At 38.0% G+C, this 15,455-nt stretch overlaps 1 protein-coding gene across 8 annotated transcripts in view; it reads right to left on the reverse strand.

The window, feature by feature from the left end:
* LOC150081977 (fat-like cadherin-related tumor suppressor homolog) overlaps positions 1–15,455 on the reverse strand; it is a 1,021,521-nt gene that overhangs the window by 16,234 nt on the left and 989,832 nt on the right. Inside the window, exon 35 of one of the 8 annotated variants that reach the window (XM_090379030.1) lies at positions 1,825–1,860. The exons of the other annotated variants lie outside the window; for them this stretch is intronic. Coding sequence (XP_090235156.1) covers positions 1,825–1,860 — 36 coding nt within the window. The remainder of the gene's footprint in view (positions 1–1,824; positions 1,861–15,455) is intronic. 8 annotated transcript variants of the gene reach the window in all.

Below are 15,455 nucleotides of genomic sequence, written 5' to 3' on the forward strand. Positions count from 1 at the left end.
ACATGCTACTGATTTGTGACTATGGGTAGGTGAAGTGTAAGTGGTTTTTGGAATGCTTGATTTTACTTGTCTTCTAACTTCTTGAAAAGATACTTTATTTTCAGTCTTGTATTTCTGTATTTTTTTTCCTAATTTCCAGAGGTCACAAATCTTTGGAGTATGCTGGATTATTTCCCCTGCAATTAGGCCACTGTGGAGTTTTTGCCTTGCCTTCTGATTGAGTATGAGTTTTGCAATTGCTGTTTGGACATGTTGCATCTCCACAGCATGCTGTCTGGGAGTGACCAAATCATGCAGGTAGTTGAGGCTGACAGTTTGAATAAATTAAAAGGTCAACCGGATAGTTACCTATATGAGGAGGGAAGCACATAATTTGCATTTTCTTATTAGTTAGTTAGTTATTTGGTTTTTAGGAGCATTAGCAACTAAGGCCATATTGCTCCGGGATATGCGGTGGTCATTCCCTGACCTTTCCACATCCTCCGTGGTAACGGAGGATGTGGAGGATCTGGTGGTAATGGGCTCGAACCCCAGTCTAATCAAGAAGCGTGTGCTATGCACTGCTGCTCCTTCCCACCTGGCTACGGAGGCGCCGCATTTTCTTATCTGCTTGTTTTTTTTTTGTCAGTGCAGCAAAAGCCTGTGGCTTCACTGCACTGCATGGTGAATACAGTTAAATGCAAATACTATTACTAAATGTTTGGCTACTATTTCTCCACCAAGCATTCCAGTATTACAGGTATTTGACAATGATGTAATTCAGAACATAAAATTTATTGTAGAAATTTTTTGCAAAATACTGATCTTAATGAAATTTAAACTATGATTGAAAAATATTTTAACTGAAAACAATCAAAGTTTGGCTGTTTTCAATTGTTCTCTGAATCCTTCCATTGTTAATTTTTCTTTTTTTTTTTAAAGCTTTCATCTTTTAAATTTCATAATCATCTAATTTGGACATAATTGATTATGAAAAGGCCATAATCAATTATTTCAACTTTTGCTCATAATCATTTATTTCAATTATGACTCTCAATTATGCCTATTACTAGTTTTTTAGTAATGGTGGTGGTACCTTACTAAAAATAAAGTAATGATACTATTCAACAGGGAAATGCTATTTATTTAGAGTAGTTATTTAGTAATAAATAACTGCAGCACTGAGCCAACTCACTACAAAGACATCTACCTATGGGAGATCAACGTAATATTACAGAAAAAATAAAATAACTAAAAATAAAGCAATGATACTGCTCAACAGGGAAGTATTATTTATTCAGAGTAGTGCAGTACTAAGCCAACTCACCATGAAGACATCTACGTATGGGGGGGGGGCAGAGAGAGAGAGAGATCCATATATTATGATATAAAAAAAAATTTCCATTTTTTTCTATAACCAACTTTGGTCATATTGTGATCTACTATTATTAATGTATTACCTAAGTAATAAACTTTTTAAGCTGTCTTATTTTAAAATCAGAATGTTTAAATACTTTAAAATGTAAATACATTTATACATTAAAAAATAATATATATATATATATATATTATTTTAGCAGTATATATCTTTTTTTAGTTACTGAAAAATTACATAAATATTTAAACATGTAATGCCATATTTAATGTTTAAAATGCGTGCATAGTACAGTACATGCAAAATATTTTTCATATTTTTCCATACATGCAAACACATAATGCAGGTCATGCTACTTTTTGCACACTTATAGCCATCATCATGCATGGCTGGAATATGGAAAACATATTTTTCCTGCTTGATCTTTAGCAAAAGCTAAATACGATATGCTTCAAGAATGGTTCTAGTACCTTTACAGTTCTCCTTGGATTCATTACTGTCATCTGCTGTCAGGAAATGGACAATCAGTGTGTTAAAATCACAAACCATGCAAATTAGACAAATATATACATCACCCTGTACAGAAATTTAATTTCTAGTTTTAATTAATTTAACAATTTTTTTATAAAGTTTCTTAAAATTTATTTTTATGAAAATGAAAATTATTTTTTATATACAGTTTCACTTTTCAATAAAGAATTTTTATTGTTAGGAATGGCTTGCAGATTTAAGTAACAGTCATGTGAAATAACTTTAATTACTTTGCAAATGAACCTATCCATTTTACTTGATATAATTAATAAAGGATATACATACCCAACCGTCTCAAATATTCAGTGACAATATTGGATTTTTTAGTAATTAAACTTGTCAAATTTAGTTATTTTAAAATTAATCTTAAATATAATTGTAACTAGTTTAACTGCTTCAGAAGCAAGTGGTTAACTGTGAACAAGACAATATTATAAGCAAAAATCACAACATCCAAATTATTTTACTATTTTATTCCAAAAGTACATGCACATTATGTTGTCTCTATTAGCTGTATAATAAACTGATGTTAGAAAATAAATTTTACACTCAGAAGGCAACTTGCTGCATCCCAGAACATTTAAGTGCAAAATATCACTTTTTTGCTTTTAGCAAATGATAAATACTGTCCTTAATAAGGATGAATGGATTCATGGACTGAAATTTTTAAAATAGTTTTCTAATAATTATTAATGGTTATCAATTACATAAAAAAGAAATAACCTACACTAACAAAATATGATATTTGATAATTAATAAGGTATAAAATGGCAGTTTTTAAAATAAGAATGAGACATATTGTCATAACAGAACAAAGAATGACAAAGCATTTTAGTGGTGTTCTTTCTTGAGTTATTTTTCAAAAAAAAAATTGCATAATGAAATTCACAATAAGTTTCAAGGCCTATGACAACAGTCCATATTCCTCTTCATGCTATGAAAAGATGCAGAGGCATGTGAAATATTTAGAAGTGGGAATATTTTTATGTATACAAAAAATTAATTGACCATAATAACAATTAAGGTAGACAGATGCTGCAAGTTGCAGCATCTGGAGACTAGGCACCTGCAAGGTGATCTGATTGAGGTGTATAAGGACTTGAATGGTTTGAACAGGCTGAATGCTGAAGGGATTCTTCCTCTTGCTCAGATTAAGAACCCGAGGGGGCATAGATTCAAATTGAGGAAAGACAGTTGTAGAATAGATGTGTGGAAGTTTGTGTTTAGCCTATGGGCAGTTGTTTGCTGGAATAGACTTCCATCTGTTGTTGTGGAAGTTGATAGCTTAAATAAATTTAAGGCTAAACTAGACAAACATTTGAAGTGATCAGATGGGTGAAATGGGAAGGTTTTTTTTTTTTTCTTTGGCTGACGCTGTATAAGCTTGCTTTCTTGCATCATATGCCTCAACTAATGCTAACCCCGCACAGATGCTTCAAATTTAGAGAACCAAGTAATTATTAGCTGGGGCACTGAATAATAACTGATCTTGCCTTTTCTGTGCCTCTCGAACTAATTTACATTGTTCCTAAAATTAAGTTTCTAAATAATATTAGCAGTAGTAATGGCAAATGATGCAAGAAAGCAAGCTCATATAGTGGCAGCCAAAAAAACCAGTTTATCCATCCGTAATTTGACTCCAAAAATTTGTCTAGTTCTCCCTTGAATTTATTCAACCCATCCACTAACACAACAACAGAAAGAAGCCTGTTCCAACAATCAACCACCCACTGACTAAAGGCAAACCTGCAATTTCTATCCTGCAACCATCTTTCCTCAACTTGAATTTATGCCCCCTCATGTGTGTGTAGTCTCTGCAAGTGTAAGAATGCCACTGACATTCAGCTTAATCAATCCATTCAAGGCTTTAAACACCTCAATCAGATCTCCCCACAGATGCCTAGCCTCTAGATGCAATTTGCAGAACTGAAGCCTTTCTAGCTAAGTGCACCCATTTTGGTCCCTTAACCAATCTGGTTTTCCTCTGCACCTGTTCTAGCAGATCTTCATTCTTCCTGAGGTGACTTAACCATGGCCTTAACAAAGGGATAATCACCTCCTTATCCCTAGCAGCAAAGTTTCTGTATATCACTGACAAAACCTCACAAGCTGTCCTGGCAGCATATATGCACTGCACAGAGAATTTCTTCTCACTGCACAATTACCCCAAGTCTTTTTCATTCTCTAATATAATGAGTGTAGTACCACATAGTTAATAAGTTACTCTAGGGTTACTGCTTCCCCCCCATGTGCAGTACCTTGAATTTGCCGATGTTAAACTTAAACTGCTATTTCTCAGCCAACTGACCCAATTTTGCTAGATCTTGTTGCATCAGCTCACCCTGATGATTGTTGTTAACCACACTGCCAACTTTTGTATCATCTGCAAACTCAGACATTAAGCCTGATATATGTTCATCAATATCATTGATAAATATTGAAAACAACAATGGACCCAGTACTGAACCCTGGAGAACTCCACTAATAACATTAATCCATGAAGAGCAGTGCCTATTGATAACCACTCTGTCTTCTTCCACTTAACCATCCCTTTACCCATAGCAGTAAATTACCCTTAATGCACCTTTCTCTTATAGGTACAGCAGTCTTTTATGTGCAACAATATCAAAAGCCCATGGGCAGACTGGCCATAAGACTTACTGGGGAAACCACAGTGGGCCTGAGGCCAATGTGATTTTAAACATTACACTCTGACCTCCAATACATTCTATTTGTTTTCCCCAGTAAGAAATTTTGACCCAGTCTGCCCCTGTAAAAGCCTTCCTGAAATCCAAGTATATGATATCAAAATAATTTTTTAAATCCAGTTCCATGGTCACTGCATCATAGTAACCTATCAGTTGAGGTTGGCAAATTGTTCCTTGATAAATCCATGCTTTGATTGCAGTATAACTGCATGCCTGTCCAAATGGTCCTGCATTACCTCTTTAACTAGTGATTCCATTATATTTGCACATCTCCAGTCCATAGGGATCTCCTCTGATCCAAGGATGCTCTCATAATTATGGATAAAGGTTAGCTTACATCCTTTGCTGCCTCCCTTAATATAATTGGATAGATTCCATCCACCCCAGGTACCTTTTTTAAGTCCATCCTCAAAAATTTCTTCTCCACTTTCCTTTCGGTTATCAGAGTCATTTAGTTCCTTGTTAGAGTTCAATAAACTTCTGGCATCCCCTTCCCTAAACAATTCCTCATGTGTCAATTTAGATGCAAAATAACTATTCAATTCACCTGCAAACCTCATCAGGGTCATCAACAGTTAACCCATAGACATCAAGTGCCCAAGGTGATAAAGGATGATACTTCTACACCTACTTTTGCCCCTGGCAGACATACCTTGGTCCTATTCTATCTATCCTTCTTTTATGTATAGAGTATTCAAGGTGTAGCCTAACCACTGCATGATACAGTGGGATAATTGCCTCAACCGCCTGCCTGCAAAGAACAACATCACAAGAGAATTCCATAAGCTGCCCCAACAGCTTGACTGCACTGCTGTATAAATATAGCAGTGCAGTATTATCTACTATTAAATATAGCAGTGTAAAAAGGTAAAAATTAATACCTACCTTGTCTAGGTAGGTAGAGTAGTGCTGCCCAAATGGTATATTATTCTGGGATTACTGCTACCCAAATGCATCTTGCTTAAGGCAGCATAATCTGATTAATGCCAATAACCATCCTGCCCACTTTAATGCCATCAGAAAACTTAGACATTAAACTAAAAATACCTACATCAATATAAATAATAAATATCAGAAGAGTAAGGGGCAAAGCACAGCTGTGAGATCTCACTGATAACATTAATACATGAAGAGCAGTGGCCATTTAAAACTTATCTCTCTCCTATCGCTTACCACTCCTTTATCCATAGTATCTTTGCCACACTGCTTTAATTTATGTTGCCTATACAGTAATCATTCATGTAGAACTGTTATCAAAATTGATGAGGGCAACAGCTAATTAAATTAGTCTGACATTTTCTTTCCTTTAAAAATAAAGAAAAGAAAAGAAAGAAAGAACAAAAAAACTCCATGTTGCTACTGCAACAATATCACCTTTTGTGAAGGGCATAAAAGGTGATATTGTTGCACATGTTGACACTAATGGATATTAATAGTAGGAGATCTGAGGACTTACTTAACAAGTACAGGGCACTGTTGGCAAAATGTTGCATGTTACTATTGAATTTGAAATGAATTGAATTATCAACTTTATGAATAGCACACATCTGAACATCTCCAATCACTAGGAAATACCCATGAACCTAACATTGCTTTCATTATTATAACACCAGGTAAAATTGCCTCTTTTGCTATTTCTAAAATATAAGTTTCCCTGATAGTAAATTCCATCAGCCAACATGTGCTTTGATAAAATCACTTAACACCCAGTCACTAACAGATAGTCTCCTATTTTCAAATCTATAAAACCTTCATGTAAATATAGATGCAAAATATTTAGTATTATTAATGGCAAAATGATGCAAGAAATCAAACATAAGCCAGTGGGGGGGGATATTACACATTAAATTGGCTCCACTAATAATTTGACCGATCATTCTTTACACTTACTCAGACTACCCACTTCCAACAATTACTTTCCCAATGAAAGCAAATTTTCAGACATTTATTCCTGCAACTATTCTTTTTCACTTAAAATTTGTGACTGCGCGCGCGTGTGTGTGTAGTAAACTAATTATAAATAGGAAGTAGGCAAATAATCATATCTTAGTTGGTATGAAATACTAGGCATTTCACACCAACTAAGAAATAATGTTCAAGGCTCACACTTAAATGAAAGTCAGATGAACTAGTGAGACACATGGCAGAGCAGAAAAGTGCATGGGAAGCACACAAATTATCAGGTGATATGTCTATGGTAGAGATATAAATTAGTCTGTAATCAAGTCACAAAGGGGGTTAGGCAAGCTAAGGCAGATTATGAATAGCCTCTGGAAAAGAATAACAGCAAAGACTTCCATGCTTATACTAACAATAGAAGGAAGGGGGCTGAATCACATTGGGCACGGTGTCTACAGGTTAACTGTTGATGACTGTGCTACGGTTGCAGACAAATTGATTAAGTATTTAGGGAAGGGGATGCCTGAAGTTTATCACACTCTAATGAGGAGCTAAATGTGGGAGCCAGACGTGTTCAAAGCCGCTAAGTGGATTTTCTTATTTATTGATTTGAAATTATTGTTTTTCTAAAACTTTTGATTTAAATTTAGTAGTATAGCATTATTTTGTGATTTTCTGATTAAACTGGTGTATTTATTCTTTACTCAGCTTTGTAATTGCATAAAAGTATCGGTAAGGGTATCAAATCCGCGTGTTACAAGTTGCAGCTCCGCTGAACGAGAAGTTTTTTAGTCATATTTAGCTGCTTTATTAACCAATTGTTACATCAAATTATTTTCTATAAGTAGCATATAGACCTAGTCAGGATCGTTAGTTTATTCTGAATTGAGACAGCGAGATTTGGAAGTTAATTAATACTTAAGTGTCAGTAGATTTACCGTTCGTAACTTGCCACCTTTGTTATACGATACAACGTTATATCCCGAACTAGATAGCGTTAGTATAGTATAGTATATAATATAATATTGTCAATTAATCAGTAAATTCTATTAATTTTGTTAAACTTAGTTGTCAATTAAATTGTACTTTTAACTAAATACATATAATGACTTAGATTACAAACGTAACATAATTAATTAATACATAACTTGATACAAAGGTTATATAAACAAAACTCGTAGATAATATTTGATACTGAAAAATATATATAGTGTTATAACTGTGTTTGGGATACATGTTTAGGGTTTAATTTTGTACTGAAATTGAAATTTTATTGAAATTAAATCAAAATCATTATTCAGACCAGAGCAACAAAGCAAAAGGCTCAAGCTAATGGGAATGCTTTGGCTCAGGGTAGAACTGAGGGGGGGGGCAGTTGCCCTCTGAATCACAGCCTTTTAAAATGCACTGCTTGCATGATGTTTGTGGAGCAGTCGGATACGGGACATGATATTGCCATGGGGGATGCCTTTGTGTGTGGCGCGCGCGCGATACAAGGAGTGCAACGAAATCAGGGGCGACAACTCAGCATTGTTATGGGCCTATATGAGAGCTTGAAGGACAGGGTGGATGCCCTCGAAGGATCTAAATTGAGGGGCGCATCAAGCTCTCAGCTGCCCACATCAGCGCCAGAACTTTCACTTGGTCATCACGCAACACAGCGGCAACCCCCAAGGCAGAACGTGCTGGTCCCACAGGAACTAGTAGTTGTTGGTGACTCTATTGTCAGGGAAACGGGGAACATGCTTTGTAAAAATGAACAGGACCAGTGTATGCCTGACAGGGACAAAGGTTGATGACGTAGAGCGGATATCATCTTTTAAGGGCACAAAAGGTGACATAGTTGCACACGTTGGCACTAATGATATTAAGAGTAGGAGACCAGCAGAATTACTTAACAAGTACAGGTCACTGTTGAAAAAAAGCCGTGAATTGGGATTGAATTTGAAAGTGCCTGCAATTCTGCCCAGACACGATAGGAGGGAGTATATGATGAGTGCCTTGTCGATCAATTCGGCCCTGTAAAGATTGTGCAAGGCTCAAGGGGTAGAATTTTTTTCAGCCTGGTCTGTACTTGTTAGCAGGAGAGACTGCTTCTACAGGAATGGGATACACTTAAATAGAAAGGGTGCAAGAATATTTGCTGATGCTATCGAGGCAGTGTTAGATCGTTGGAAAACTGCTGGCTTGGGGGGATACAAGGACTAATAGATTAACAGTAGCCACTGGCAGAGGTGAAAGTGATTCTTGCACTGCTTCTATTTGAATGAGCAGAAGCCTGATGCAGGGTATTTCAGAGACTGCTGGGAGTCATTGCAGTACAAGTAAACACATGGGTTGTGTTAGGGTAGCTAAGAATAGGAACAGGTGCATGTATACTTGCGTGTACACCAATGCTAGAAGTTTGGTAAATAAATTTGATGAATTTGAGGTATTGCTCAAAGCATCAAAGGCGGATATTGTTGGGATATCAGAGACGTGGTGTCACACAGATATAAGGAATGCAGAACTGGAATTTGGGGAGTACAACGTCTACAGAAAGGAGAGACAGGATAGGAAGGGAGGAGGGGTTATGCTATTAGTTAAGAAACACATAAAATCCAAGGAAGTGAAGCCAGTCAACATCGCTGGACAGTGCAGTGTCAAGTCAGTTTGGTGTAGTATAAGCATTTGGGAGATCAAAATTGAGAGCAGGAGTGTTCTATAGGCCTAATGACTCTGATGAGTATAATAAGAAACTGTACAAATCAGAGAGTCATATAATAGGGGATTTTAATTTTCCAGATATAGACTGGAATTTGTGGGTTGGTCACTCACACACTAGAAGAGTTTTCTGGATTTATTGGATAATTGTTTTCTACATCAGCATGTTTGGGAGGCAACTAGAGGGAGTAATACTCTTGATTTGATTATCAGTAGTGATTCTTCATGCATTAAGAATCTGCAGATAAAGGAACCACTAGGTGGCAGTGATCACAGTGTGCTGAAGTGGGATTTACTCAAAGAGGTAACTAGCATCAGGGGTAAAGGGAAGGGTTACTGCTTTCGTAAAGGCGACTATGATGGTCTGAGACAGTATTTAAATTCTATACAGTGGTAACAACTGATGATGTTACCAACAGCAAATTCAAAAAGGGAAGCATTCAAAGAACTTATCTTGGAAGCTACTAGGCTTTACATACCAAGTAAGAAATATTGTTCAAGGTTTAGCCTTAATGAATGTCAGATGAACTAATGAGACATATTGCAGAGAAGAAAAATGCATGGGATACATATAAATTAACACGTGACACAGAAGCCTATGATAGATATAAGCTGGTCTGTAACCAAGTCGCAAAGGAGATTAGGCAGGCAAAGGCAGATTATGAGAAATCTTTGGCAAAGGATGCAAAGAAAAACAGCAAAGAGTTCTTTTCTTATGTAAACTCTAGAAGGAAGGGGATGAATCAGATTGGTCCACTTGATATTGATGGTTCAACTGTTGATGATCCTGCTCAGGTAGCTAACAAACTAAATGAATATTTTGCATCGACATTCACACATGAGGATTTATTCAGTAAGGGGAATGCCAGAGGTGTATTCAACTCTGGCAGTAAGCTAGATAATCTTGTAATAACTGAGAGTAAAGTGGAGGGAAAATTGTTGAAGATAAACCCAAGAAAGGCACCTGGGGTGGATAGGATCCATCCAGTTATATTAAAGGAGGCAGCAAAGGAAGTAAGCAAACCCTTAGCCATAATTATGAGAGCTTCCTTGGACTCAGGGGAGGTACTCATAGAGTGGAGACCTGCAATTGTGAACCCAATTCACAAAGGAGGATCAAAGGCTGATGCAAGTAATTATAGACCTGTGAGTTTAACTTCTGTTCCAGGAAAATTAATGGAGGCACTGGTTAAAGAAGCACTGCAGGATCATCTAGAGAAGATTTCAATTACAGCTCGGACACAGCATGGTTTTCTTAAGGGAAAGTCTTGCCTGACCAATTTTATTGGATACTATGAGGCAGTCACAAAAGAACTGGATGCAGGGAATAACTTTGATATTATACTTGGATCCATACTTGGATCTTAGAAAGGCTTTTGATACTGTTGCATATGCTGCACAAATTGGAGCAGTGTGGCAATGGAGGCAAACTGCTGCTATGGATAAAGGGATGGTTGGGGGGGGGGGGAAGACAGAGAGTGGTAATCAATGGACACTGCTTATCGTGGACTAATGTTATTAGTGGAGTCCCTCAGGGTTCAGTGTTAGGTCCATTATTGTTTTCTGTATTTATAAATAATATTGATAATGGTATGTCAAGCTTAATGTCCAAGTTTTCAGATGATACAAAGGTTGGCGGGGTTGTTAAGGACACTACTGATGCTATGCTGCTGCAACAGGATCTGGAAAGGTTGAGCAGATGGGCTGAGAGGTGCCAAATGAAGTTTAACATTGACAAATGTAAAGTACTACATATGGGAAACAGCAACCCCAGAGCAACGTATCAACTCTGTGGTACTACACTGACAGTGGTAGAGAATGAAAAGGACCTGGGGGTAATTGTGCAGGCAGATATGAAGTTCTCTGAGCAGTGCAGACGGGCTGGAAGAGTAGCTCATGGTGTCTTGTCAATGATATACAGGAATTTTTCTAACAGGAATAAGGAGGTGATTATTCCCTTGTATAAGACAATGGTCAGGCCACACGTTGAGTACTGTATACAGGTCTGGAGGCTTCATTTCAAGAAGGATGTAGAGCTGCTGGAATGAGTACAGAGAAGGGCAACAAGATTAGTGAATGAAACAAAGGGTTGCTCTTACGAAGAAAGGCTTAAGTTTTGCAAATTACAGTGTCTGGAGACCAGGCACCGGCGAGGTGATCTGATAGAGGTGTATAAAGCCTTGAATGGTTTGAGCATGCTCAATGCTGATGGGATTCTTCCTCTTGCTCAGAATAATCACCTGAGAGGGCATAAATTCAAACTGAGGAAAGACAGATGTAGGATAGATGTGAGGAAATTTGCCTTTAGCCAGCGTGTAGTTGGTTGGTGGAACAGGCTTCCATCCCTTGTTGTGGAAGTTGATAGCCTAAATAAATTTAAGGCTCAGCTGGACAGGTATTTCAAATGAATGGAGGGGTGAAGGGGAAGGTTTTTTTTTGGGCTGATGCTGCATAAGCTTTTTTCTTGCATCATATGCCTCTACTAATGCTAATACTAAATGACTGTAATAATTGAGAAGAAAGAGGAAGAGAAACTGTTGAAGCTAAACATTAAAAAGACAACTGGGATGGATAGAATTTATCCAATTATATTAAGGGAGGTAGCAAATGCTTATCCATAACTGAGAACTTCTCTGAATTCAGTGTAGGTTACTGTGAACTGTAGATGTGCAAATGTACCCCCCAAGTTCATGGGGAACGAGGGATGACACGAGTAATTGTTACAGACCTGTTAGCTTAACTTCCGTTCCAGGGAAAATATGAAGTCACTGGTTAAAGTAATACAGGACCATCTAGACAGGAATGCAGTTATACTTGAGTCACAGCATGGGTATGTTAAGGGGAGATGTCTTACAAATTTAATTTGAACGATACTATGATGCAGTCAAAAAGAAATTGGGTGCATAATATCATTTTGATATCATATACTTGGATTTCAGGAAATATTTTGATACCGTTGCACATAAAAGACTGCTGTACAAATTGGAGCAGTGTAGCACTAAGGGCAAGTTACTTCTAAGGATAAAGGAATGGTTGAGTGTGAGAAGTCAGAGAGTGGTTTTCAATGGATACTGCTCTTCATGGACTAATGTCATTGGTGGAGTCCCTCAGAGTTCAGTGTTGGGCCCACTATTTTTTACATTTATCAATGATACTGAAGAAGGCATATCAGGCATTAATGTCTAAGTTTGCAGACAATACAAAGGTTGGCGGGATGGTTAATGACAGTATGCTGCTGCTGTTGCAACAAGATCTAAAAAAATTAGGAATTCGGGCTGAGAAGCACTAACTGAATTTTAATATTGACAAATGCAAGGAACTACATATGGATAGCAATAATTCCAGAGTAATGTGCTAACTGTGTGGTATTAAACTTGGAGTAGTGGAAAATGAAAAAGAGTTAACTGCACAGTCAGATATGAAGTTCATTAAGCAATGCAGATAGGCTGCCATGACAGCTCATGGAGTTTTGTCAATGATATACAGGAATTTTTCCAACAAGGACAAGGAGTTGATCATCCCATCTTACAAGCCAATGGTCAGGCTACAACTTAAGAACTGCACACAAATACCAAGGCCCCACTCTGGGAAGGATGCAGAGCTTCTGGAACAGGTACAGAGACTGGTGAGGGGAACAAACCCGGGGGCTCACATCTGGTGAGTATGGGCTTGGCACACCCAGGGTCCTGAGCTGGATATCATCATTCTTCATTTTCTTGGTGATTCCCTTCTTTCTACTTTTGACTCTCTCTCTCTCTCTCTCTCTCTCTCTCTCAGGGTAACTTGGGAATTTTTTTTTTTTTTCTGGTGTAGCATAAGCCTCAGGCTTCCTTCCACCATATGGCTATTAATAATAATAATAATAATGAGCAAATTCATGCTCATGGGATTCTTCTTATTGCACAGACTATGCACATGAGAGGACAAATTCAAACTGAGAAAGGATGGTTGCAGAACAGATGTGTGGAAGTTTGCCTTCAGCCTATAGGCAATTGATTGACTGTTGGAACAAGTTTCCATGTCTAATTCTTCCTTGAAGGAAGAACTAGACAAATTATTGGAGGGGATGGATAGGCAAAAATAGATGTTTTTTTTTTTGCTGCTGATGGATCCAATATCTTTCTATTTCAGAAGATTTAGAAGTCCGGTTGGCCTGCCTCCTTAAACTCCATTCATGCATACCTTCTCGATGGTATGCATGAGTCGCAACGAATGTGTAGAGTGGTTCCTTCAAGATGCTTGGTCAGCGTGAAGAGGAAAAGACCAAACCCTCCAGCATATGACAGCACGACGAAACAAATGGCCCTCAGTCCCCAGCAGCTTTCACTTGCTCTTGCGGCAGCGAGACGATCAGAGTAGAAGCAGAAGGTGCTAAAGATCTCTGGGTATGACCAAGCTGTACACCGATGGAAAAAGTGAAAGGAGTGAAGGTGGAGTTGGCTTTCTGGTCCATAACGATACAAAAAACATCATTTTGGAATTTGAAAGTAAACCACCAAGGGTATCAAGACTACAACTTAGATTTCTAAAAGGTACAACCTAAAGGTTATAATGATTTATGCACCAACATTAAGCCATGATGATGAAGAAGAGGTTGAAGAAATGTACACAGAAATTGAGTCTTCTAGATGAGCAGAAAACCCACTACACAATTATTATGGGGGACTTCAATGCTAAGGTTGGAAAGAGAGAAAACAGTGCAGAAAGGGGGAAACTATAGGAAATTTTGGAACTGGTGAAAGAAATGAAAGAGGTGAAAGACTTGTGGAATTTGCAGAATCTCAAGGAATGTCAGTAATGAACACTTTTTTTTCAAAAAATGGGTGAACATGGAAGAGCCCAAACAAATTAACAAATAATGAAATCAGCTTCATCCTCACTAACAGAAGATATGTCGAGAATTATGTTACTGTCCTGATCAAGGTAATCATTTGAAGTGATCACAGAATGGTAAGATGCACACTTGATATAGATGTAAGAAAAGAAAGGCACCTCCTTAGCCAGGTGGGAAGGAGCAACAGTGCGTAGCACACGCTTCTTGATTAGACCGGGGTTCGAGCCCGTCACCACCAAATACGGAGGATGCGGAAAGCATTAGCATTAGCATTAGTAGAGGCATATGATGCAAGAAAGCAAGCTTATTCAGCATCAGCCAAAAAAAAAAAAAAAAAAACCCCACTCCCATTTCACCCCTCTGTTCGTTCGAAATACCTGTCCAGTTGAGCTTTAAATTTGTTTAGGCTATCAACTTCAACAACAAGTGATGGAAGTCGGTTCCACCAACCAACCACCCGCTGGCCAAAGGCAAATTTCCGCACATCTATCCGACATCCGTCCTTCCTCAATTTGAATTTATGCCCTCTGAGGTGATTATTCTGAGCAAGATGAAGAATCCCATTGGCATTGAGCATGCTCAAACCATTCAAAGCCTTATACACCTCTATCAGATCACCTCGCCGGTGCCTAGTCTCCAGACTCTGTAATTTGCAAAACTTAAGCCTTTCTTCGTAAGAGCAACCCTTTGTTCCATTCACTAATCTTGTTGCCCTTCTCTGTACCCGTTCCAGCAGTTCTACATCCTTCTTGAAATGAGGCCTCCAGACCTGTATACAGTACTCAAGATGTGGCCTAACCATTGCCTTATACAAGGGAATAATCACCTCCTTATCCCTGCTAGAAAAATTCCTGTACATCATTGACAAGACACCATGAGCTACTCTTGCAGCTCGTCTGCACTGCTCAGAGAACTTCATATCTGCCTGCACAATTACCCCCAGGTCCTTTTCATTCTCCACCACTGTCAGTGTAGTACCGCAGAGTTGATACGTTGCTCTGGGGTTACATGTAGTACTTTACATTTGTCAATGTTAAACTTCATTTGCCACCCAGCCCATCTGTTCAACCTTTCCAGATCCTCTTGCAGCAGCATAGCGTCAGTAGTGTCCTTAACGACCCTGCCAACCTTTGTATCATCTGCAAACTTGGACATTAAACTTGATATCCCATCATCAATATCATTCATAAACACCGAAAACAACAACGGACCCAACATTGAACCTTGAGGAACTCCACTAATAACATTAGTCCACGTTGAGCAGTGTCCATTGATTACCACTCTCTGTCTTCTGCCACTCAACCAACCCCTTATCCATAGCAGCAATTTGCCTCCAATGCCACACTGCTCCAATTTGTGCAGCAGTCTTCCATGCGCAACAGTATCAAAAGCCTTTCTAAGATCCAAATATATAATATCAAAGTTA

This window comes from Mastigoproctus giganteus, chromosome 8 (genome assembly GCF_048544385.1).
Source record: "Mastigoproctus giganteus isolate SK-2022 chromosome 8, ASM4854438v1, whole genome shotgun sequence".
NCBI classification, from domain to species: domain Eukaryota; kingdom Metazoa; phylum Arthropoda; class Arachnida; order Uropygi; family Thelyphonidae; genus Mastigoproctus; species Mastigoproctus giganteus.